The sequence below is a fragment of the Columba livia genome, chromosome Z (genome assembly GCF_036013475.1).
Source record: "Columba livia isolate bColLiv1 breed racing homer chromosome Z, bColLiv1.pat.W.v2, whole genome shotgun sequence".
NCBI classification, from domain to species: domain Eukaryota; kingdom Metazoa; phylum Chordata; class Aves; order Columbiformes; family Columbidae; genus Columba; species Columba livia.
In genome coordinates, this window is record NC_088642.1 from 36,275,705 (window position 1) to 36,302,863 (window position 27,159).

Here is a 27,159-nt window from a genome sequence, read left to right on the forward strand (position 1 = left end):
CTGCGGACAGACAGGCAGGCAGGCAGGCAGGCAGCCAGGACTGAAGTAAAAGCAGCCTGAGTATCACTGGCAACAGCCGAAACAGCCTTCCTCAGTTTGGACCGCTCTCCCCTAAAATACATATGCATAGCTGTGGATCTTTAAGGGCCAAAATCTCTGGATATCCACCGAGTATGAGACCAAACACAGCAAAACAATAGCCTTTCAGCATTTTTACTCAGGTTTCATTCCCATCAGGAATTTTCTTTCCTTCGCAAGCGAAAACTGAGATGAGCTCTTTGTGTCCCAAGATTTGAAGCCTGTATAGGTTTTAAAAGCTGTCCTTCCTCCAGCAACAGCTGTTCTATGTTTAATCCAGGAAAGCTGTGCAATTGCTGTCTTTGGGTGCTGAGGAAACTTGCAACATGACTTCAGTACAGAATTAAGTATTTCTTGTATTGTCTGTCCTCATGGTTTTTATATCAATATCTACGAGGTAAAGCAAGACTTATTGATTATTTTGAGGTTCTCTGATGAAGAACCAAATATAAACAAAAATCTGTTTCAGCCTGAAGGGTTTTCTATATAGTGTAGGTACTGGGTGTTTTTAGCTTCACGGCAGATGGAAATGGATGAAAACAGAAGCAAAGACCAGTTTACACTTGTGGTAAATACAGCACCTATTTTGCCTAAAAAAACAAAGCAGAAATAATGGGAATTTGACAGAGAACTGTAGTAAAGAACTGTAATGTGATATTTCATGAGAGGGAATGATTTTGAGAAATATTTGTAGACCTGCCAATTCTCAGTCTCCTCCAAGGCTGTGCTTGGAATTTGTGGGAAGACTGGCAACTGTTTGAGGTACTTAGAAGTCGGTGTAGCTTTAGCTGGAGTAGAATCAAAAGAAAAAAGTCAAGCCTATCTTAATAGGCTTCCTCTTTTTCATATGCATATTTTATTTTAGGACATCATCCTGACTATCACAGCATGTAGTGGTGGGGCTTTTTTTCTTCCTACAAAAATGTTGAACAGCAGTGCAATTTGATACAGAAAGTGATTTATTCCCCCGCTGATAACTGAGATCATCTAGCATTCCAGACAAGCACAGTTAATGGATGACTTATCCCTCACCCCGCAGCTGATTACAGGACCTCAGGAGACAGCAGGCAGCTTGAGTGAGGTTATAGAAACAACAGGGCGTTTGATTTTCCTTTTAGTGTTATTGCAGCTATATTCAGCCCTGGAATGCTACAGCCGTGTCAGTCAGGGCCCCCTGAAGCACCAGCGTGCGTGTAGGTGGGCGGGCAGCACCAGGACACCGTTGCTGTAAGACACTAGTTCTGTCTTTCTGTGATCTCTGTGTAAACATTTGTTAGACTAATGGGCAATCATTTGTTTGATGCCTGTAGACAGGAGAAGTTCTGCCAAGTCTGGTGATGACTTTTTATTAAAAATCCTGCTAACTTATGGACTGGTTTTAAATCTCTCCAGCTCTGAAGGAATGTCAGTATACTAAGGAACACACCTTAACATGAACTGAAAGACGCTACCTCCTGGAATCTGCCAGTGGAATTTTGCTCAGGTTGATTCTTACAAGTATCCGTTGAAAATATCTGAGACGATAACTGGTGTTGCCATTAGCAGAGATAAGTGAGGTCTGGGCTGATTCTTTTTTCTTAGCAGATGCATCTTCCCAAAGAAGGTGAAGACTGGCTGGGCAGCAGAGAGAATCTTAAGTGTTTTCTGTTTAATTTAAAAAAAAATTTGTTTCAGAAGGCACCGTTCCAGAAAAAGTAATTCAGTTACATGTCACTGAATATCTGGCTTTGCAGAGGTGTTGTCACATGGTTCAATTTTCTCATGCAGCTTAGAAAATTAATTTCTTTTCTGAATTTGTCACACCCCTCTGCATATTCTAAACATTGCAACATCCAGTCCATGCTATTGTACCCTTTCTATGAACTTTTAAGTAAGGCTTGGATGTGTTGATGAAGTATTGGGAGAGTGTTTGAAGTAAAAATACTGATTTTGTTCCAAATCTTTTTTTTTTTTTTTTTTAATACCGTTCTTTCTCTTTCCAGTACTACCAGCTCAACTGCAAGCAGTTGTGATACAGAATTTACAAAGGAGGATGAGCAGCGGCTGAAGGATTACATCCAGCAGTTGAAAAATGACAGGGCAGCAGTGAAACTGACAATGCTGGAACTGGAAAGCATCCATATTGATCCCCTTAGCTATGATGTTAAACCTCGTGGAGACAGCCAGAGGCTAGACCTGGAAAATGCGGTCTTGATGCAGGAACTTATGGCAATGAAGGTATTTTATTTATATCCAGCAGCCTGACTGCACTGCTGACATGCCCCTGGGCTGCAAAACACACTCAATTACACATGTGGGAGGCTTTGACAGTGAACACTGGGTAGTAAAGGGTTATTTTGTTGAAACAAATAATCAGGGCTGAAAATCTACTACTCGGAAAGTGACAGAAGGCAGTGCATTAGCATTGAGGAGTTGTGTGTGTTTTAAATTAGGCCAGGGCTCGATCTGTGTCTCTAAACCTGGAATGTTCTCCTTGACAAACCAGATGCTCTCTCTAAGAGACGTGGCAGCTGAGTTGCTTGAGGGTGACCAAAAGCATGATACAGCACTTCCCAAGAGACAGTTCATTACTTTACGTACAAGCTTGCAAATGTGCCTCTTGAATATTTGTGAAGTGAAGCAGAACAAATTCACCTCCTTTTAATATTGCCACGGGAGAGAAGGGTGATCTGTCAGAAGCTGTAATCCCTGATGCTCTCGAGTGGTTGGTCACAAGCCCGGAGTTGTGCTAGGCACGGTGTTGCAATCTGTAGCTCAGTTCCGAGCAGAGAGTGTGTGGTGTAATGATGTGCAGCAGCAGAGGTTTTCGAAGCAAACTCTGGTCCCTCAGGCCTGGTTTGTGTGTCCAGTTCTACAGATCTGATCTAGAAAAACTGAACTTTATTGACCAGGTATAGAGCTTATATAGTTTAAAATCTGGCTTCAGTGTTGACCTTGAGAGAGGTGAACTTAAACACAGGAACGTACTAAAGGCAATAGAGGTGTCTATCTGCATTTAGAAATCACCTGATTTTGGTTCAGGTTAAGTAAATTTAATTTCTACATATTATCAACTCCTGTTTTAGTCAACTAATAGGAAATGTCAGATGATGGTATTATGTGGGACAGCAAATCCTAGTTTTTTTGTAAGCTTCTAAAGCTATACATTTTTGTTCAGATGTACTACTGCTAGCTAACTGGTAGCTTAGTAATGGCAGTTATGTTCTTAGTGGTGTTGTCTTTCTGTGATGACAAATACAATTTTGCAATAGTACGTTCAGTATTTGCAGATCAGAAAAAAGCATTGCCTGCTATCAGTCAGAAGATTTAAAGTTGTGTTAGTTGTTTGAATATATTGTGGCCAAGAGCAATATATTCCCTATAATTAAAGCATGCAATATGTACTGGAAGACATTAGTAGATAATCGAGTGTATATTTCAGATATCACACCTGCTTCTCCTCTTTTGCATCCAGATCATCCCTGAAATCTCTTGTACAGCATTCTTACCTGTATCTTCAAATGGATTGGTAAATGCATTCTGCAGAGCTAAGCCTTCTTACTAATGCCTTTACATTCCCTGACCTGACAGGACACAGACGGTGGCATATCGTAATTTCTTGCACAGTTTTGAGTGCTGGTAATCCTTTCATTCACTAAATGATGATCTAACTTGTTTTTGACATACAGTGTCCACTCATAACTTTTGGCTGGATCTTGCACTTTGGGTTTTCACTTGTCCTAAGAAGAAGAAATCTTTCTTCTTGGTTGGTTTCTGTGCAGTGCATACTGGAATAGACACGCATTTTACCAAGATAGCTGAAGTCACCCTCAGTCCTTTCTGGTACAGAGAAACAGACAGTGCTGTTACTCATTGTAAGTTGTTGTACTTCACTGGAATGCACAACTGCAGGAAATCTGTAGGTTTCTGACAGGGATTATGGTGAAAACTCAAGTTTGTCAAAGCTTGGAATGGATAGCGTTCTCCTGCTGCAGAATCTGAAAACTGCATTTCCTCTATGCATGAAGCATTACAAAAGGCACAGCTACACTCTGCATACTTTGGTGCCAAGAGAGTTTGCTACCTTACTAGCATCCATGGTTGTTGCTCAGGTCTGCATTACACCTTGCTCATATGTTCAGCAAGCTATAACATAGCTGAACTTCAGGGCAAGACTCAAGGTTGTCTTGGCTTTCTGACTGTTTTGTTTGTATCTATTATTTGGAACATAAACCTCATACAGAGTAGCATATGGATCTGCCTTGTTCTGAGACAACTGGAGAATCTGAATTTCCTGACAGTATTTTATTTAACTTGAAGCAGATGGACTCATCTGTGCTGCTGAGGACTTCAGCATTTAGCCGCTCTTAATTTATTCCCTCCCTTCCACATTCTTAGCAAGGATCATACAGCTTGATTGAGATGCTCAAGGATTTCCTGCATTGCTGGGTCTTGTGACCTGCTGCTGTCTTACCGAAACTTGTATCTGTGATGGAATCTCTGCTGCATCTTTTCGCGCCTTTCGTTTTTGACTCCCAGTAAAAACTCACCACAACATCAGTCATACTGCTTCTTGCATCTGTGTGTTACGCTGATAAAGTTCTGAAGATGTCTTTACACCATTAGTACTTCATTACTGATGAAAATTATCCATATAAAGATGCTTTGTGGATGGTTACTCTGTCGCCCTGCTTATTTTTTTTTTACTGATCCAGAATGTAAGACACAGTGGTCTGCCAGTACTTCTGTAAAATCCGATTCTTTGCTTCAAGCAATAATTAACCATGTTTCCAAATATATTCTCGTCAGCGATTTGTCATCATTCAGTGGTCTTACTTTGAGGTCAGTTGTTGTCATGCCCCAGTTAGCAAGGAGATTACTTCTGATGGGTGTAAATAATTCTTGGTTCACAGCCTTTCTGCATTTCAAAGGACTTAATCTAAATAAGAAGTTCCAGTGTTCTACACTGATAGTTTTTCCTCTTTTGTGTACAGGTGGTGATAATATCGCTCGCGAAGTGCTTTGAGACTACAGTCTCTTTGCAGAAAATGTTAACAATTCTATTGTGCACCTTTGGTGCATAATTTCATCCTCTTACAAGATGTATATAGTAAAATACAGTTAACTAGAGCATGGCATTTAACTGCTCTGATACTTGGTTTACCTCTGAAGGCTGGTATATTCCACCTTCCATACTGTACTCCTCCTGGAGTCCTTTTTCATGACTTGTAGCACTTTTTGCTACATGAGAGTCCTTGCTTATTTCTCCATTTCACTGTTTTATTCTTCTGACATGATCACATCCACCACAAATTTTAATTTTGAGGCTGCTATGGTGTTTCTGTTTATATTGAGTTGGGATTATTTAAATTGTAATTCAAGTTTTCACCTACATTCAGAATTAAAATATGACTGCAAGTGCAAAATATTCAGTATTATTAGTCTTGAAATGACTGTTGGATTTGGTGTTTAAAGCTTCTGAATTTGCACAGGTTGGTTTAGTCTTCTGCAATCAACTGGAAGAGTGACCACTTGCTAACTCCTCCTTCAGGTTTTCGTTTTGTAAATGCCACTTGTGCTTTAGGTACAAACTAAAGAAGCAGGAATATTATACTGCAAAATGTTTCAGCAGCATCCTATAATTAGAAAAAAAGAGGACAGTAAATATACAAAGGTGGTGTTGTAACTGAAATAAAATTTAGACGCTATCTTTAGAAAATGTATTTTTGTGGAAAAAAATGTTGCAGATGTAGAGACCAATTAACTGTAAATAAACCTGAGCTACTTACATTTTCCCACATGAAACATTACTTTTGCCACCATGCCTCACAGATTGTATGTGTCTGTACCAGAATCCTCAACTGTAGTTTGAATTTTTAACTTCAGCCTTTCCATTAATTCCTCCTCCTTCCCTGAGAGTCTCTGTAAGACACAAACAGTTCTACTTTTCCCCTGCTTTGTCTCTGCTTCTGCACTTCAAAGTCACATTGTCTTGACATGAAAAAACATATGGAGATGCTTTTGGACTTCATGATATGTCTGCTGAGACAGGATGCAAACTTGGGAATTTATATGTGATAGTCTAAGCTTACTGTCTTCATAAACAAAGGAGTTAACCATTGATCCTCAAATTGGTTTTGAGCTAGGGTATGTAGTGCAAACAAGCATCCAGTCTTTAAGTTAAGACTTTCAAGTGATGGAAAAAATGAGTTCCACAGATTCATTGCTGCAGTGGTTAAATTCACATTTTGCTTTTAGGAAATAAATGTCCTTTATTTCTAGGCTAGAAATAATTTGCTTAGCTTCAGCTTCCAGCCTGGGAAGACCTTGTCATGACCATCCCACATAGATAGCCCTCTGTCAGTAGTATCTTCTGTTCACGTAAGTGCCAAAATACTCTGCTCAAATTACTTCTCAGCCTTTACTAAGCAGGCTAAGTAGATTAATGGCTTTAGAAATAGAGGCTTAAGAAGCTAAATACATACATTTAGGTATACCAGACAATCCAGTTCAACTCCTATAACTAAATTTCCCCATCATTATCAGTATTATTTACATTTTTACTGTTGACAAAGTAAATTAATGGTAAGTTTGCCTAACAAATACATTTCTGTAAACCACACTGAGTGAAACTGATTGTGCTTCTAACCTTCAGTTCACAAACAAGTAGATGAATAAATTAATTATTTTAAAGCTTATACAAACCTTTCCAATCCTGAGGGTTTTTAGAATATGGGTTTTATTTTTGCGTGGTTGGTGATTCTGAATAAGTCACTTGTTACTTTTGATTGCTATATGCTGGTTTAAACTGTGCTGCACCTGTGTGCACAGCTTACACTTAATCCAGACAGCAAATTTTTGGTAGGAACTTAGATTCTCTTTTACAGAAAAAGTTAATATGTTAATATGTTCCAAGACTAGTAATTGTATAGTCTTTGCTAATAATGGATATAATACAAAGAGCATTATTTTTGAAGGATAAGGTAAGATACCTTTGATATTTTTGTGACTAGCTTGTTTGTTGTTGTTGAAGAAAATAAAAATAAAACTCACAGAATCACAGAGTGTTTGGGATTGGAAGGGACCTCGAAAGATCATCTAGTCCAATCCCCCTGCCGGAGCAGGAACACCCAGATGAGGTTACACAGGAATGTGTCCAGGTGGGCTTTGAATGTCTTCAGAGAAGGAGACTCCACAACCACCTTAGGCAGCTGTTCCCATGTACTGTCACCCTCACTGTGAAGAAGTTACTTCTCAAATTTAAGTGGAACCTCCTGTGTTCCAGTTTGTACCCATTGCCCCTTGTCCTGTCATTGGTTGTCACCGAGAAGAGCCTGGCTTCATCCTCCTGACACTCACCCTTATAAACATTAATGAGTTCACCTCTCAGTCTCCACCAGGCTAAAGAGCCCCAGCTCCCTCAGCCTTTCCTCATAAGGGAGATGCTTCACTCATCTCTGTTGCCCTGTGCTGGACCCTCTCTAGCAGTTCCCTGTCCTTCTTGAACTGAGGGGCCCAGAACTGGACACAATATTCCAGATGCGGTCTCACCAGGGCAGAGTAGAGGCGGAGGAGAACCTCTCTTGACCTACTAACCACCTCCTTTCTAATAGACCCCAGGATGCCATTGGCCTTCCTGGCCACAAGGGCACAGTGCTGGCTCATGGTCGTCCTGCTGTCCACCAGGACCCCCAGGTCCCTTTCCCCTACACTGCTCTCTAATGGATCATTCCCCAACTTACACTGCAACCTGGAGTTGTTCCTGCCCAGATGTAAGACTCTCCACTTGCCCTTGTTATATTTCATTAAATTTTTCCCTGCCCAACTCTCTAGCCTGTAAATAGTGATTTGTTCCAGGCTGTCCACACAACAAGAAAGTTCGGTCTTTCAGATATATTTACAAAGTGAACAACTCTAGAACTGAACTATAAAAAAGAAAACGACTGTATTAACTCAGTATTCACCCCTGAGGTGACCTAGGTCATGGCAAGCTTAACAGGGTTTTTTCTGTTTTGGCAGTCTTCTGTTTGTTTGATGGTATTTTCTTAATACATAATATAAGTTATGTTTTAGGACTATCTCTTTAAATGTTTTTTGGATGATAGGTGTTCCCAGGTTCAGAAAATAACTAGACATCTTGTGGAAGAAACTTTTCTAAAATGTTGAACACAAAGGGTCTTCTGGTTCAGGATACCCATCAGCTGCTTTTCATGGGAGGTTTGGAGCAACTGCTGAAAGAAGGATCACTGTACTCATGCTTTGTTCTTACACTTCTGCCCTGCCACTGTCAGAGGAGATGTTAAAGCAAAAGTCTGTCCCCAAGTAGCAGTTGTTGTGTTACAGTAGCTGACAGCCCTGTCATAAATATCAGAGTGGGAAGAGAATTACACACAAGAACTAGCTCTCATAACTGAGCTTCTTTCTGTGAAGTTCCAGTATTCATTTTCTGTGGATCACATTTATGGAAGAATATAAGCGAGTGCAATTTTGTCGACCTCCAGTTGTGTATAATTGGGATTCTGGCCGTATAGAGGAGGGATATTAAAAATGGAGATCCAATGGTGCCATACTTTTTGACTGACTCCTTCTACTACAGAGGCTGGGGTTATGAGGCGGGAATATGTGACTTGTGTTTGCTGTCCTAGTCCCTCAAGCCTGTTCCACTGTAATGAGATATAAACCAACTCTAATTCTTCTGTATCAATAAGAAACTGGAATCTGGCATGTAGGGAGCTGTTTGAGAAGAAAGTCAGACACTCCTGGTTTTACGGCAATGGTCTCTGAAGGGCAGAGTAGAACTGAAGAGATTTCCATAGGTGTGGCACCATCTCAGGTCCCTGATACTCGAGTTTCAGCACCGCATTAGCTGCTTTATTTCCTCTGAGCTTATTTCTGAGGCTGATTAAGGGATAGCACAGATCATCATACTGACTTAGTCTCAAGATATACTAGTCTTTTGACAAATGTACTGCGTGATTATAAAACATCTTCCAGATGCTGATAGTGTTCTCCATGGAAAGAACACTCAAGTAATAGGAGTGGATGAAAATCTTGTTTACCCTTGTCTTCCCTTGGGTTGTAGTCCCACAAAGTGGCAAACTAATAATGTTTCTTCAACAGGAGGAGATGGCAGAGCTTAAGGCACAGCTTTACCTGCTAGAGAAGGAGAAGGCGGCATTGGAATTGAAACTGAGCACTCGAGAGGCCCAGGAGCAGGCCTACCTCATCCATATTGAGCACTTGAAGTCTGAAGTGGAAGAGCAAAAAGAGCAGAGAATGAGGTCTCTGAGCTCAACCAGCAGCGGAAGCAAAGACAAATTGGGCAAGGTCAGGAGTCAAAGAAGTTTTCAGAATCGACATAAACATAACTTATTGTACCACTCCCCTCCCTTTAGCAGTCTTTAGCACGTTAATAATTCTCCTCTTTTGTCTATATATACACGTCTTTTCTCCTTTAGTTGTTAGATCATTCTTTTCATGTGGTGACTTACGAGGACTTCGCAGAATTACTGTTAAACCTGGGCTAAAATAAGGTTGTTATTTTGAGGAGTACAACAAGAACACTCTTACCAAACAGACAAGCTAGTGTGGTTGAACATGTTGTGTATTGCCTGTTGCCACTCACTGGAAACAGTGGAAGAGAGTCTAAGTAAAACACCATCCTCCTCATACTCCAAAGACAAAATATGAAAAAATAGAGCTCATTTCTATGAAGCTGATGGAACACTGTAATGACAATCTCTTTTTCCAAGTCAGACAGTTTGTAATTATTTGAGAATATATACTTTTCCCCCCTTAAAATAAACAAATAAACAGGTTTATGCATTTACATTAATAATTCACATGAAGAAATAGCAATACCAAGAAAAACTTTAATCCTGTTATTTTAGTGCCATATCCTCAGAAACCTCTGTAATATATTTTAAAACAAAATCTAAAGCTACTGTAAAACTGTGTCATTCTTATTTTAGTATTTCTGGCAAAGTGTAATCTGAATTGTTTTATCCAGTGCGTCTTTGTTTCAAGTGTGGTGTGAAAAGTAATATAAAGCACCACTAGTTACGCACAATATAGGAGCATTCTGCACATCATTGAGCAGTGGTGGTTTAGAAAACATTTAGAAGGATTTGTGAAGTGTTAATCCGTTAGTCCATTTCTCAGTGTGTTGGTACACTGCCATGCTGTTGTGACGTTGTGATGTTCATTCCACCCCCATTTTAAAAGCAGCTGTGAATTGAAAGGTTTTCAGAGATTTCCCATTAAAATGTTAAGAAATTTCAAATGAGATTACCTTTCCTTATTTCTCAGGAATGCAGTGATGGCACCGCAACACCGTTAACACTAGCTGAGCTGAGACCGTACAACGAGAGTGAACTGACTGCTGAACTGACAAGTGCACTCAGGCGGTAAGCAGCTTCCTTCACCAGGGACATGATTTGTTCTGCAGGTGCAGGACAAGTTTTAGTTCTGAGACTTTGCTCTTAGCCGATCACATTTGTCCTGTGAGAAGGAAAAGTATCGAAGTTCTAACCTCCCCTTCTCTTTTGGTGTTGTTCTTCAGCCAATGGAAGTGCTTCACATGGTGCTCAGTTCCACTCTTCTTACAGTTCTCTAAAATTCAAATTAACTTTGCCCTTAAGAAACCCTCAAAGTATCAGGAATATCCATATTCAGGCAAGAAAATGAAACACAAAACAGTGATGTGGCTCGCTTGAGGGCATGGAGAAAACCTTGAGTGAAGACAGGATTTGAAGTGTGATCTTTGGTTAAGAAGGTTGGTCACAGATTAGAGCTTGGGTAGGAGTTACAGGAGTGGGAGTTGCAGTGATTTTGATGACTCAGATGCTGCGTTTGCCTCCTGAGTATGTAAGTAGATCAACAATTCAGTAATGAGTGACATTGTTGTGTGAAGTATTAGCTTTCCAACGAGAGAGAAAATTGATGTGTTAACAAGCTGCTTTTATCAACAGCCAAAGCCAAAAGCCAAAGCTTTCAGTACAGTTATACATTAACTAGGTGTTTGTGCAGCAGTTTTTGCTGCACCAGCTATGTGGTAAGCTTCATAACAGAGATATTCACTGTTTCAATAGTTGTTTCAGTACTCGTTCCACCTTTTCTAAGATGTGGCTATCTGGTTATTTTATTTTGAACCTGTCAAAAATGCTACTAAGAATTTTAGCGGGGAAGAGTGCATTTTGCTTTTCTGGTGTTTGCAGCCTCTTTAATGGTGGAATGTCCTCTCAGGCAGCTGTGGTGTTTTGTTCCTGAAGTGCTTTTTTGCATAGGTGCAACTCGTAGTGTGCCTAGGGACACTTAAGACTGAAAGGCATTATGTAAAAATCTAAGATCATTACCACTGCAGAATCAATACATCTCATACCATTTGCTTAATAGCCTGACAGTTGCTGAGTCTTTCCTTTGCTTGATGCAGGAAACAAAATTCTGTGGTTAAAATAATCAAAACTGTCGTTTGTGTGTGGGGGTGGATAAAAGCCATCAACAAAGTCATTTGCATAAACATTGCATAGAGCCATTGGCCTCCCTTAAACCCCACACACTCTCATCCCCATGTGAGCAGCTCCGCTGGCATTTTCTGTTTTCACATGAGCTGCAGCTTTTTCCTGTTCTTGTTGTTTATTCCTTGATTTCGAGAAGATGTCAGTGACCTTAGCTAGCAAAGGCCTGAGTATAGTCTTGAAATGTGGTTTGCTGACAACACAGAGAAAAAAAACCCTTTGCTTTATCTACTAGGCCTTAAGTTGATTAGCATGGATTTCCAGCCAGGGGCCTAGCAAGTACAGTTTGTCAGGCAGAAATGGGGAAGAAAAATAATCGGATTAAACTGTACATAAATTTTGGAGTGAAGACTCTCTGTGTAATGGAAATACGACTGTACTAAATGTGATTGCTGCTGCCAGTGGGGCTCAAGCACAGTTCACACAAGCTGCATGGACCAGGTGTTTTTCTCCCTAATTGGTGTGCCAGCCAAATCAGGCTGAATGCTGCATGTCCTTATCATCAAGTTTTCTCTCTGGAAGTCGGTAGAAAGTCTGTCTAGCACATGGAAAAGCTTACTGCAGCCTGTTAAGCCACTGCTATTCTGAAAAATACCAGCAGTTCTTAACTGCCATCCTAGATGCTTGGAACCTCAGATTTCACCATGAAATTTATACCATCATGGATCCACAAAAGAATTTTTTGAATAGTCAGATTGCATTTTCCTCTCTGCAAATGCTACAACAATGCAGAATGGTCTAATATCTTCAGGGACAAATGGATGTAACTCTTTGCACTTAGCACATGCTGATCCTTCAAAGCTCTTCCTGCTTCCATGGGAAAACAAGTGCTGGCACTTTGTGTGAATGAGAAGAGATCCTGGTGGCTCCTCCTATAGCCCACACTCCTCGCCCACCAAAGGAGGAGGGTCAGAGTTCAAAACAGAAAATATTTTGCCCAGTAACTATGTTTGCTGGGGGAAATGTGAAACCAGTGAATGTCGCACACTGAATCTGTGGTCTAGAGGCGATATTTAAATGCCAGTGTTCAGGAATATGTCAGTGCTGATTGCAATTAGTGCACGCATCCAGCAATTGGACCTGCCTGTAGTTACTCCAGGCAACAGACACTGGTGCGGGGGACAGCAGCTGCAAGAATAGGGGCAAAAATCCATTTGCTTTTGAGTCTTTGTCAGATAATGTGATATCAATCAGCAGCCCTGCTTGCTGCCTCCTCCCCATCCTGTCTTCACAGAGACAAAAGCCCTGGCAGCTCCACACTCTGCTGCTTTCCCATTCTGTCCTCCTGTTGCTGCAGAACGGTCAGGTTCTTGTCAGTTAATTGAAATAGAGTGAAACCCAAATAAAACAGCGAGACACAGTTACAGTTTGGATTTTGCTGTGATTTGGAAGCATTTATTTGTTCATAATCTGCAAATGGCTTAGCAGCAGAACAGTCTCATTCACAGAGGTAGCCTATCTTCTATCTGCACATGCGGATTGTCTTGTAAATCTGGAATCCAGCAGCATGTTGTGAATCACCCCCAGTTGTCATTGCTAGTGTCCATCAGCAGAAATTTAAAGCAGGAGCAATTCTTCCTTTATTGTTTCATAATGTATTTGTTCTAGTACGACTCAGGGTTTCCCATAGCAATGTTCAGCATTAATACTTATCTTAGGGGCTTTCCACAGAAATTGCTTTTCTCTTCCTTGACCACTATGCTAACTGGTAGAAATGAAAATTACCTTCAAGTTCTGTGTTGTAAAAGTTATGTCAATGTTACCCAGTTTCTGGTATTGTAGGCTAAGGCCTCTAATGAGAGACACATCCTGTTCCAGCCAAGCCTAAACGCTTTCTGACAGAGCCTTTAGCATTTTGTTTTTCTTTCTTGATGGAATGTGTCAATAGACATGAAGAGTCCTGTGTTTTTTCTCGAGTTTGACACATGCATAAAGAAGCTTGTTTATTCTTGGGAGGGAAAAAGTGTATTCCTGCCAGCCCCATGGCCTGGCACTGACGCCCTGGTGATCATGCCAGAGGCCACTTTTATCAGGGGATCTGGTTGAATACCCCAAAATTAGGCATGTTACACAGTCTCTGATGGGGACTTTTAAATGACATCTTCCTTGCTAGTATGTTCTACTCTGTGGTGGCAGGGGAAGGAAGCACTATAGGTGACTTGTATGAGTTTATAACTTAGTAGACACATACCAGGTTATAAATGCATTAGAGGTGGCAGGGAGGAAGCAGAAAGAAGAATTCCAGATGGGAAACGCTCTTGCTTTAGCAGGATTATAATAATGGTCATACAACTAATCTTTTATTTTTTTCTACTAAGTTATTTAATTCTGTGAAAGATGGCCAAGCTGACAACCCTGAAACTTGTCCCTCTTCCCAGGCCTTATTAGAAATGCTTTGATTGTTGAGGTCCTCCTGCAGTCTGTTCTTTTATTTCCAGTTGCTGATAGCTTTTCTGTCTGCAGAGGGGTTGTGTTTTGTGTATGTATTTAGAAAGTCCTTTATAACTATTAAAATATTGAAGCAGGAAGGTTCTGACAATAACTAGCTAAAGGCCGTGGCAGACAAACACTTTGTAACTACACTGACTGTTCAGACCTCAGATGGGTCATTAGTTGGCAGAAAATTACGATCTCTGATGACTGTGCAGAGTTACATGAATTGTGTCAGTCTAGACTTGTTTCAGTATCTCTCTCATAAAAGGTGACTTTCCATCTGGCAACACAACAAAGAAATGACATATTTACCATGTCTGACGGCTTTTGAACAGAGAGATAACCTCATAAATGACGGTACTAATTGGGAAGTCACCATGGAGGGAGAGAAGGGTGCTAATCAGTAGGGCTGATAAACACTTCTTTTAACAAAAAGTACCTTTTGCACAGAGCTATGGCCCTGCCTGTCTTGGAGTGGAAATTGCACGTGTTTCTAGTAGGATGTGACAGCCAACAGTAGGACAAGGGGTTATGGGTTCAAATTGGAACACATGAGGTTCCAGGAGATTCCACTTAAATTCGAGAAGAAACTTCTTCACAGTGAGGGTGACAGAGCACTGGAACAGGCTGCCCAGGGGGGTTGTGGAGTCTCCTTCTCTGGAGACATTCAAAACCCACCTGGACACATTCTTGTGCAACCTCATCTAGGTGTTCCTGCTCCAGCAGGGGGATTGAACTGGATGATCTTTTGAAGTCTCTTCCGATCCCTAACATTCTCTGATTCATCCTATTGCAGTAGCTTCCATGTGTCTATTGAGACATAGCAGTGTTCTTTGCAGTCTTAGGTCTTTATACCTGTCCAAAGACCACAACCCTGTGTTGTGCCAAACTTCTGTGTTTGAGAGAGCAACTGTTTCAACAGAAAGCTGTGCCAAACCATGGCAGTGGCTATTTCCTGACACAGTGCCAGTCAGAGATAGGTCAAACCACCTTCCTTTATTTTAAACTTCTGTAAACTTCATGTGACATCATCTTAGCCTGGCATGTTTTCAAGGGCTACCCTTATTTTCACCATAGCAGAATCCAGGAGTAGGTAGAAGCACCTCTGAGATTTAGGCCTGTCTTGACCATCAGTAAGGCTAAGTGTTGGAAATGAGGAGAGGAATGCCTAAAACACATCATATTGTAATGATTAAGATTTCGAATGGCTTTTAGGAATTCAGTCAGTAAAATCCTCTTTCTGCATGGCCAAAGTACAGAATGAACATGCAGTGGATAAAAGTGGGGGGAGGTAGGTGGGGCTAGTATTCAGGAGCTACTGGTGAGTTTTTCTAATGCACTGTTGGCTGCTTTTTGTCAGTAACATTTACTGATTTCTGTTCTCGCATTATTGCATCCATTAAAGGGGGCGATACACAACTCTGAGGCATTTGAAAGCCAGACACTGGCATGGATTGCAGTCATTTCAAATTTTGGGGATCTCTCTCTTATTTATGACCCTGCAGTCTCCTCTCATGGTTTCCCTTGGCTGCCTAAGGGATTCAGAAGTGATGACCTGTCTCTGGAAACCCCCTGGAGAGCCCCACTGAGAGAAACCTTCTCACAAGAAAAGAGATGACACATGGTGATATAAGGGACAGATCCCTCAAAAGTGCCTCAGGTCGCTATATTTGCTACACGCATCACAAATAACCATCATTTTCCTCTATTTTTGACATGGAATAAATAATTCTCCATACCACTATGTGGTATCTGAACTGCTGAGCTGCTGTGCACTTGGGTGTAAGTGTCACAGGGAGCTCCAAATACCTCCGGGTCTGGAAGGCATCCAGGCTGGGCTGGCAAAGCTGGGTGGGAGGTTTGAGCAGCAGTTTCGGCAGGCATGTTGAACATGTTCCCTCTTTTTAGCTGCCAGTCTCTTGTTTCCAGGACCACACCTGGCCTGCCTCTCTGCTGCCAGTGGTATAACAGGTCTGTGGTACCCTCTGGTTTTTGGGATCTGCTCTAAGCATCTCACAATCAGCATTAAAACCGTACATCATTTTACACTGCAAAGTGGTTTGTAAAGCGCTCTCAGTCTTCTCAAGAAGACTCCTCTATGTTCTCATGCCCACTGATGCTCAAGAGGGTGAGACAGGAAGATGTGGCACTTGAAGAGGGTGATTTTAAGGCTCTTGTGGTGTTTGCAAAGTGTTGTTTTGTTGCCTCTTTAAAAAGTTCCCTTAAATATTAGTTGTTTTCCTTAACAGGCCAACCGTATCAGTGAGGCAGGCATGCGTCCAAATTGGCTTGGGGATTCTGCATGCAGGTCTGATGTTAGATGTTAGTTTAAACTGCTGATTAAAAGATAATTTGTCTGCATTCCTTTTAAATGTCCAGCTGTTATCTCCTAGAAAAAACAATCACAGAATCACAAGGTGTCACCCTGTTCAGCTGGAACTGGAAAAGGCAGAGGGGGAAGCGAGGGAGCATGGCAGGCTTAAAGCTACAGGAGAATGTCAGGAAGGGCACTAGGAGTGAAGTGTGGGTTGGAAGGTGTGTCCCTCCGCTTCAAAGCAGGGACTGTGCAGAAAGCCAGCGGCCATGCAGGAGGTGCTTCTCCTCTCTCTCTTTCCTCCCAAAACCCTGTGTTCCTGGGGGCTGCCCAGCCTGCACACGGACCTGTGCCCGGGAAACCTGCGTCCTCTGTCCCCTGGGACAGCCCAGCTGCTGCATCAGGACTCTGGGTATGCAAAGCCCAGGGGCAGATGCTGAGCTGAAGCTAAAGGTGCCACTCTGACAGGAGAGGCCGAAATTTAAAGGGGTCTCCTTGTAGCAGGCAATGCTCCCTGGTGGGTAAAAATATGTTCCTGAGGGTGGCAAGGGTAGTCAGGCCTAAAGGCCCCTGGCTCGTGTGCCCAGCTCTGGCATTCTTACCTCCTCTTTTGCTCCAGATTTGGTAAGAGATTTCGGTGCTCTTGACCCCAGGGCAGAGGGATGACAGCTTGTGTTTTCACAAGAGGGGAGTGGGCTGGGTACACTCCAAGCCAGGGGCAGAAAAATCAACTTTCTGTGTGCCAGAGAAGAGCAGCTTACTGTTTGCAACACTGGGGAATTCTCAGTGAAAGGAACAAGGACAGGAAAATCTGCCTGGGAAGACTTCTGGCATATGAAACCCAAACATGTCTCAAAAAGCCCAGACAGGAGGGAAAATACAAGGTAGGCAAGACCTTGCTTACATTATTCGAGGCCAAACATGGTGTCAATGTGCGGAAGCCAAATTGACAGAAACTTCAGAAATGTGCCCGATGTTGTATAGTTTCCTTTATGGCTCTGGCAGAATTCCCCACTGTGCAGCAGTAGCCTTGAAATCGGCTAAAACATCAGGCCCTGTCTGCTTGCCTTTCTATTCAGATCATCCTGTAAGTCTGAAACAGTCCTTGAAAACTGCTTAGCAACTGCCCACGGAGTGTTTTGATTGTGAAAATACAAAACATAAGTCTCTGTTACCAGCATATTAGGCGTTTTGCTGAAAATAGTGTTTTTAGTGGATGTTGGAGTATGGCATGGCAGCTTCTGTACTAGTTTGCTCTTCGTGCTCTGCAAGAGTGTCTGGCAGCAGAAGGCCGTGCCACAGCCGTGTGGCTATCAGGATGTATCAGGAGGATACTCATGTCATTGTCACATGAAATGCAGTTCCATCCCTGCTTCGCAGCTTTGACACATTCTCATCCTTGGAAAATGCCTATGACTAGGACTATTGTTTTAAAATATTCTGTTTTATTAAGCATGTAGTGACTGATGCATCATATCCTGCTGATCTATAATAGCAATCAGGAAAGTGAAGTGGTGTTAGAAATCCAGTAAAGACAGCTACCCCCTGTGAGGCATTAAAGGAATACCTTAGGATAAAGGAGCACCTCAGGATTCATTATCACTCCTGTTTGCTGCCCAGCTAAGCAATCAGATTTGGAGAGACACAAATGAGGACATTTATTTCTGTCCAAACTGAGGTGGTCAGTGATAGAAACGGAGAGAAGTGGGAAGAGATAGCACTGCGAGGCATGGGATTTTTACAAAGGGATAGAGTACTTGCTGGCCAGCCAGTGGGGTACAGCTCTGAGATCTCTCATCTGCTACTGAAATAGAAGATGCAGCGGTGCAGCAGAAATCCTTACATGTTTTTGCATGTACTAGTCGTTAACAAAGTGTATATGCATTTCCATTTCTGAGACTAAAACAAGGTATTTAGTGTGCCTTTCCTGTTGCTGCTGTGTCTGTCTACCCAGGTGTTACTTGTTCCATGAAATGCCTGTTGAAGTAAAGATATTTAGAAAACCATGTTTTACATCAGGAACAGTGAGTGTAGAAGAAGATCCCTGTGTAGTAGTTTTGTAAGATTTTAGGATATTTCAGCACATGCAAACAAACTGCCTGTTATTTTCCCTGAGATTGAGGTGGGAGTAGGCACTACCTAGTGCTGTTCTCAGTGACTTGAAAACATCAAGAGAAGCCAAAAGAACTATCTGGGCCTTATCAGCTTAGGGAATATGTGTGTTTTGCCAATATAAATCTGAGTTTGAGGCACCTATAGATTTGAATTATTACCCACTGTTACCTAGATGGTTCAGAACTAGTATCTGAAAGTTGTTTAACTAGCCTGTGGAGGCCCAGGGTGTTTACCACTCAGCTGGCTCTGTATCTTTGGCAAGCATCAAGACAAGGATATTACAAGCCAAATGTAAAGAAATACCTTGTGATGTTTTAGCTGACTTTGGGACTGAGCATGACTGGTTGAAAGAGTGGATGCAAAATCAGACAAATTGTGATGTAATAGCTTTATCAGGTAACAGTCACCATAGCAGACGAACTTTACCATTCCTGACAAGTTTCTTCAAGTCTTTCCACTGCGTTTCTTTTGCACACAGCTTTTGTTACAGCAGGTGCACTAAGGACTTCAGCTTCAGGAAATTGTGGCTCTATAGTGTTCTTTCCTGTGGGAATGTGTGCAGTGTTTTCAGAGCTACATCAACCTCTTTAGTTTTCTCCCCATCCAGGTACTGGGATGTTTATTCCGCTGGACCAGCTGTTCATGCTAGGTAGCAGCTGGGCACAGAGCTCCTGTGCCTTCTCCAGAGCCCCTGGCCATGGCATTCTTTGGAGCAGACAAGCACCAGATTTGCTCTGCTCTGTTCTGTCCTTGTATGGCCCATATCAGTAGTGTCACACTGGTTAGATAACAGGTCTGGCCTCTGCTAGGTCTCATCTTTTTAATTTATTTTTTGTTGCAAGTAAAAACCTGGGGAGTTTTTGTTCTTACCTTTGCAGAAAACAAATTTTGACCCTAGACTGTGCTTAGTCTTTCTGGCAGCTAAGATATGATATAAAAAATAAAGTTTGTATTTGGGATGGATGGCAATGAGCTTTCAGCCACTAGGGAAATAGAGTAATTTGAAAACTTAGTGTAGAAGCAGATCCCTGTGTCGTGGTTTTGTAAGATTTTTTTCCCTTCAATGAAAGGACACATATAGAATACTGATGATTCTTCATCAACAAGGCCCCTCTTATACCCTTTTTGCTTTGGCGGGTAAACCAGCGTCTGCAGTGTTTTGGGATAAACTGCTGACTTGGAATATTTCCCTGGCTGACTTGGTGAAAGCCCTTCTGTTGCTGCAGTCGGGCGCGGTGGGACGTGCCGCGTGTGCCGTCAGTCTGTCTGGCTGTACCATGCTGCCGTTGCCAGGCCTGCCGCAGAACTGCAGGTTGGTGAGCTGGGGTTCCAGGAGCATCTGTGGGGTCAAAATGGAGGAGCTTTTGTAAACTTCAGGGTATTCATTCCTGTGGGGCTTACTGGGCTTATGTGAGAGCCAATGGTACTTAGGTTTTGGGGATGAAATCCAGTTTAGTTGCTTAGCAGCACTGCAAAAAAAACAGGAGGGAAAAGCAAATCTCTGCAAAACAGTTTTAGGTAGCAAAGCATAGACAAATGTCTCCATACATGCAAACTTCCCAACTGTAAGATTTGACATTGAAAATCTAACTTTCTGCTGGTTTAGGGCCAGCTCTGTGTAATTCTTTTGTTTTGTTTTGTTTCCTAATCTGATGTTTTTCTCTTTGGCCTGCCTGTGCCATGAGGACAAGTCACAGAAAAGGCCTCCTGTGTCTCCACATGAGAGGTGGGACAGTCCCCTGCGTGTACAGGAGCAGGCTGTGGGCAGCCATGGGCCCTACAGCAGGGAGCTCCTGGGAAGAACCACCAGCCTCATGCACACTCACCTTCACTGGGAAATGCTTTTTAAAGGCAGCTTAAACTCCAGGCTGTAATGCTGACTTCTCCCCAGAGCTTCTGCCTTGTTGGCTTTTTCTTTCCCTCAAAGAGATATTTGTAATGTAAAAATATTATAAGGTACCTGCCTTCCATTTTGGCGTGCTTCATGTGATTAGCTTTTGGTTTGTAATTGGTAAGTATTTTAAGTATCGGTAACTATTGGCATTTTAAACCTTACTACTGTTTGTACTCCACTCTCTTGTTCTTAACTTTTCCTGTTTCCCACTGACGCTAGCTTGCTAGATTCTAAAAAACTAGTGATCTACTGTAATACAGACTGAAGCATAAATTACGCAGGTAAAGTTGAGGCGGTAACTGAAATCAGTGGAATTGGTCTGGATCTATAGTAATTTCTAAGTAAAAAGTTTGTTTAGTAAGTGAATAGCAACCCTCATATGCTATATGGTTACTCTGATGTTTTGATTTCCCTTGGTAGTTTTCTTTGCTGTCTCGTTCAAGACACAGTACGTGACATGTTCCAGGTATTCTAAAAATAAAAATGTATCTTTGTGATTATTTCTTAGCGTAACTTGGTACATACAAAACCATGACCCACCAGCGAAATTTGTTTTCTCTTTTGTCTGCTGCACCTGTGATCCTATATTCTAAAATGGTGAATGTTATAAAAACAAATATTTGGAAAAGTTTAATGTAAGAACTCCCTCCTGTATTATCCAAGTAGTATTATGCAAAGTATTTTCAGCCTGTCAGGCCAGCACAGGTAGAAACTTGACCACGATATATGCTTTGGCGAGCTGAAGTGTTATTTCTGTTTTGACAATAGTTTTCTCCTTCCTTTTCTCCTGATCCAGGGAGAAGAAACTGAAAGCTAGAGTGCAAGAATTAGTGAGTGCTTTGGAGAGACTCACAAAGAGCAGTGAAATCAGACATCAGCAATCTGCAGAATTTGTTAATGACCTCAAAAGGGCAAACAGGTGAAGGATCTACCAGCAAATGGATACACTCTTGATTTGTTTGGGTTTTTTTTTACTGTGTTCTGGTAATGTACTGTAATCCTCCCCCTACAAGCAGTTTGTGGATCTTTGCATTCACAGGAATTGACTCTTTAAGGGTATATAATAGTTAGAGATTGGGGGAGGTACAAATCTCCCAGTAAGGACACTGAAAACTATATAGCTAATAGAGTGGCCAAAAGATACTGAGTTACAGTAAATGCATTGTTATTAAAACAAACCCTCCATTTAGTCAGATTTGTGCATCTATTATTTTGGTTAAAATTGCTCCTTTTTCTTTGGCTCCAGCCTCTTTCTTAGTAAGCTGGCTCTGATAATCACACTTAAGTTTTATTGCTAAATCAGTAGGTTTTACTGGCACTGTGTTTGGATGGACTGAGAACATCATAGAATGTCCTGAGTTGGAAGGGACCCACAAGGATCATCGAGTCCAACTCCTGTCCCTGCATATGACAACCCCACAGTTCACACCGTGTGTCTGAGGGTGTTGTCCAGTCTCTTCTTGAACACTGTCAGGCTTGGGGCTGTGACACCTCCCTGGGGAGCCTGTTCCAGTGCTCCACCACCCTCTGGGGGAAGAACCTTTTCCTAATGTCCAACCTAAACCTCTCCTGGTACATCTTCCTGCCATTCCCTCAGGTTCTGGATATGATGGAGTGTAGCTGTCACTCCTGCAAGGAGCTGGTCACTCGCAAAGCACTTTTCATTAATAAGTTATACTTGAAAGCCCTTGTGCCTCAAGCTTTCCTACTGAGGCAAGGTGGAGGCACAGAAGATACGTAGCAGCTGACAACTTAGCACAAGATGCCATCCTCCAAGTCTTACTTTTTAAAATGGCAAATGCAAAATAAATGCTGTATTTTGTAAGCAGATTCTGGCCATGCAATCTTTTTGTAAAGCCTTATATATTTAATGCAGTGGTGTCCTGACTCACAAACAGTCCTCTGCAAGGTCATCACTGGCAACTTCTGGCTGTCACTTTTAAGCCATGTTAAAAAATGTTTTCATTAACCAGTTTAGTGGCAAAGGTGTGCACTCACCCCGAAAAGGATATACAGATTAGCACTGATCAGGGGTTGGATCAGTAAGGTTTGGATCTAACGTGTTTTAAAGCACTAGCAAATTTTAAGATGATCAGTACTCAAATTTCAGAGTACCCTGAAGGTGAGATTTTGGGGTGGATTTTTGTAGCACTTGCTGTGAACAAGCCTTTTTGAATTAACTTTTATTGCCTTGTATTTCTAACAGCAACTTGGTAGCAGCTTATGAAAAAGCGAAGAAAAAACATCAAAATAAGCTGAAGAAGTTGGAATCACAAATGATGGCCATGGTGGAGAGACATGAAACGCAAGTAAGGATGCTCAAGCAAAGAATAGCTTTACTAGAAGAAGAGAACTCTAGACCACACACCAATGAAACTTCACTTTAAATGCGTCTCTTTCAAAGATGCTTAGTGCCATTACGAATTCAGTTCTTTTAGAGGCTGACTTCTAGGTAGCTTCAAGTGCTGAAAGCTCTGACTGTCAACGCTGACACAAACATCTTCTCTGGGATCCCAGAGAGGTACCATGGGGATAATATAAGCGTTAACCAAGGACTGTTTCATAATGTAAAATGGCAGTGCCTGAATTATCATGCTTATAAGTATGTACATTGTCTATGTCATTGTGTCTATATTCATACAAGTTTTCTTCCATTTTATGTATGTCCTGTGGGTGACAGTGTCACATAGCAAAATAATTCATGTTAAGAGGTTTTAGTTTGGGTAGTTCGGAGAGACGACTTGAGAGTTTTACCAATCCTGAGCTGCCTCTGCACACAACTCTGCATTGTGCCCTCAAGACTTGCTGCTGTGGTTAAATCAACTAACTAGGCAGCTGCAGAGTGGGGATATGATAGACTGGCTTGCTCTTTGCACTGTACTTGCAGTACGCTCACTCACAGTGCAGATCAGGTAGGAAAACAAACCCAAGAAATTGTAGCTGCATCTCTGAAACCTTGTGATTCCAATTCCTAACATTCTGTGATTCTGTAATGGTGTATTTCCTACAATTTGTGAGAGGATTAAAGGCTCTGAGTTTCACCATGCCAGGTAGATAGTCTGTCAAGGTTGAGTAAGAAATCACAGGAAACCTCCTGGTTTGCAATTATTTTGTGAAACAAACAGTTGGGTTTTTTTGTTAATACATTATAGCCAAGGTTGTCTTTAAGAAGCTGGGCCATTTTTGTCATGTGTATAGTGCTTATTACAGCTTTTTGAGATCAAGAGGTAGAATATCTTTTCTTAGATGTGTTTTGACCAAAAAAGGTACTTATTAGGAATGTACCTGTTTAATATTGAATACACAAAACTAGAAATGTGTAGGTGTTTGGGTATACAGCCACAAACAGAATGTGAATGCTGATGTCTTCATACAGCTTCTAAGGTTAATTTTTGCTACTGAAAACATTCTCTTGTTTAAGTAAGTCACGTCATGTCACTATATTACCAGTGACTAAATTGAAAATGCTGGCCTATTATGGTGATGAACATTAAGTAAAGCATGGCAATCAGGTTGATTTCTCTAGGGAGCAAAATACCAGAGTCTGCTGTAGCACCCATTTCATTTAGAATTTTCGTCTTTTCTGACCAAGTATGTAACACACTTTCCATGTTAAACAATGCCAAACTAGAGTTCATTAACTTTGTTAGCCTGTTACTATGCTATGCCTCTGCTTTATATTTTTTCGGGCTCTGTTTTCTCCACTGAATCTGATTTCAGTTGTCATCTATCCTTTTTGCTTTACATGTTGAGTTGCACCTCAAGTTTTATTAGTGTATTTATAATTATGATAACTTCTTTCATTTATTCTTCCAATTTCTAGTACTAAGGGAATATTTTTAGAGGACTCAAACTGGTTTTGTCTGCTCTTCAGTTAGGCCAAACAGCCAAAATAGTTGTGGGAATCTGTACTCAGAATGTGGCAGTACTGTTAAGTCTTGGTTACATCTGAAACTGTAGCAGTTGCTGTTCATGGTATCTCTTATTACTTTAGTGGCTGTTTTCTTCTTTCCTTAGGGTAGTAATTCATACTTCTCTTGAGACTGATACATCAGCTACAAAGCCAACATCATACTGACTGCAATAGTGAGTTAAAACAACGCTAATATCAAAATTAAGTTGTAGGTAGTGATGCCCTGGGATTTGGTTTGGTTAGTCCTCTTTCTCAATTTGTAATTTGTAATCCAAACGGAATTTTTCACAACCCAGGCTGTAGGAGGGAACAGGCACATTGATTTCTTACTGTCATCATGGTTTTGCTAAGTATCAAATGATTATGTTTCCCTTTTTGTCCAACAAGTTTCTCACCAACAACAGGAATGTGGGGTTTTGCCATATGGTTCAGTGGTAGATGATCACACTTGTTTGTGAAGAAACACAAAGAAAATGATCCTCTGTGTACTGTGGCAAAAAATGCAGTTACAGTTTTGGCTTCTTGCATCTGAAACACCCATGTAACTTGGGGTCATCTCAAGCTGTCAATGTGAAATAGCTCTCAAAGTGTCTGGAAACCGCTGCTACACTGGATTTTCTCTTAGGATCAATTTTTTTTTTTAATTTCTTGGTAGCTAGAGAAACAGTTAAACATAACACAATGAAGCTTAATGCATTTGAATTTAAACCTGTCTTTAAAAGAAGTATACACATTAAGAAATCATAAAATGCACCTGGGTTTAAAAGCATAAAAAGCTGCAGTGTCCCTCAGTGCCTTTTTCAGGCTTAATGATTTGCTGATTCCACATAAACTGAAATGTTGTTTTACTGCATAGCTTCCCTGCCAACTGTGCTGTAGAAGTGTTTTAGACTAAATTATAAATCATCAGTAAATGTAAGCCACACCCCCTTTCTTCCCTGAGGACTTATAGATGGAAAAGGTATTCATACAGACTCAGCAGTAGCTGCATTTGCCAGACCACCACTCATTTTGCCTAAGTAAGCAACTCCTGCTTCATTTGATGGCATACTGGAAAAGGGCAGTAGGGAAGTGGTGAAAGGTTTACTGCTATTATGAACTTGTTTGATATTAACAACTAGCTGCAGTTCCCATGTACCCATTAAAAATGGCACCAACCCCGTGAATAAATGCCAAAAAAAAAACCCAACTCCTTTTATGCAATTGTTTGAAATACCAGCACACTAGCCTATAGGTGAGCAACCTAGCTCACTAACACTGGTTGTAGAAATAATTTGCAAACCAAGAAAAACAGTTGTTCACTCATTAATTACTCTTAGGGTGTTGGGTTTTGTTGTTTGTTTTTTTTTTTTAATTTCCTAGGTCACCAGAGTGCATGAAGCTTTCGATTTCACAGTGTGTTCAGAAAAAAGTACGCTTTGTTTTCTAATTAAATGTATCAATCTTCACCAGCTTGAATGTACTGTTAGCTATTGCAAAGCACATGTGACTAAATTTGCATTGTCAGTATTGTTCTACTGGTTTTATTAGGATTTTCTCTTCCTTTAATACTGTACAATACATTGTAATTTTAGAAGCTTTTCACCTTACAGAATTAGCTTTAAATGTGCTGCTGCTTTTTAGTTTTCCTAGCTGCTGTAAAATAGCTCTTTTGTGTTTATTTGATATAGAATTTTAAAAACTGCATTTATTTATACAGAGACATTTATAATACTTATTTTACAAATGTTCTTATATTCTGAATAAATTTCTAATGCTGTTTCTTTGCCTTGGGGGTTGCTTTACTGTACCTTGTCATCCCATTGCTGAACGGGTCTCCTTGAAGGTACCACAAACACTTTCTCTGAGATAAATCATGGAGGCAGATGGTATGATACTCTGTGGAGAGTTCCCGTAACAGGGACAGGAAAAGTTCATAAGAACTCACTGAAGATCTGATCACAGGTTTTAGCTGAGCTCAGGAACATTAGTACTTGCCACAAACTCTCCACAGCTTCAATGAACACTTTATAGAAATAGAACAGCACATATGAAACTGTTTCCACACAGCCAGTTCTTTTAATGACAAGTTACAGATACACACACACACACACACACACACACACACACACACAAAAACAAAACCAACCAACCAACAAACCCCCACAACAACAGCACTGTTTCAGAAGTACTTTGAAAGCACTGGTTGAAGTTCACATACTTCATTTCTTCAGTACCTCTGACACCTTCTAAATTTTGTGTTGGATGTGCCCCTGTCCACTTGTACAATTGACTTTAAAAAGTAATTCTTCTTCTACTCACTGTATATAACTAGTGCTGCTGACTGCCTTCTGCAGTGAAAGAATAATCTGTACCAGCATCACAGGATTTTCCATTTCACACTGATCAGCAATGCTTATATTCATACTTCAGTACTTAAGTGAGTTTATACATAAAATCTTTTAATTTTACAAAGAAAAATTAGAGTATAGGAAAAAAAGTAAACTTAATCATAGCCTCTTAAATGGTGTGCTTCAGCTTCTGAATCAATGAATAATAAAATCACAATCATCAGTACAACAGATGTTACAGGCAGTTACAGATTTTATTTACTAAAATAGACTGACACAAACTTTCTTCAGAATAACATAATGGAAATAGGAATAAAATCTGTAACTTTACATGGTTTTAACCTTATTACCTGTACGTACTTTCTACTTAATTAGCACCGATATGCTACTTACATACCAGTGAAGAAAACAGGTAAAGTTCTTGAGCTTCAAACAAACAGGTGGAAGACATAAACCTTCATGCAAGAGCCATATAGTAAAACACTGGTTTCCTATTTTCTGCAAGGCATGCAATGCTGCACAGAGAAGTATAATCTTTGGGCAGCAATACCCGAGTCAGCCTGAGTCCCAGAACACATACAGCAATC

The 27,159-nt window shown here is 41.0% G+C and overlaps 1 protein-coding gene across 7 annotated transcripts in view; it reads left to right on the forward strand.

Annotated features, from left to right (window-relative positions):
- MCC (MCC regulator of WNT signaling pathway) overlaps window positions 1-26,010 on the forward strand; it is a 205,466-nt gene extending 179,456 nt beyond the window's left edge. For all 7 annotated transcript variants that reach the window (XM_065045399.1, XM_065045400.1, XM_065045402.1 and 4 more), the window contains 5 exons: window positions 2,061-2,295; window positions 9,178-9,384; window positions 10,366-10,463; window positions 21,126-21,248; window positions 22,536-26,010. In XM_065045399.1, the coding sequence (XP_064901471.1) occupies window positions 2,061-2,295; window positions 9,178-9,384; window positions 10,366-10,463; window positions 21,126-21,248; window positions 22,536-22,716 (844 nt within the window). In that variant the 3' untranslated portion in view covers window positions 22,717-26,010. The remainder of the gene's footprint in view (window positions 1-2,060; window positions 2,296-9,177; window positions 9,385-10,365; window positions 10,464-21,125; window positions 21,249-22,535) is intronic.
- Window positions 26,011-27,159: the final 1,149 nt, after the last annotated feature.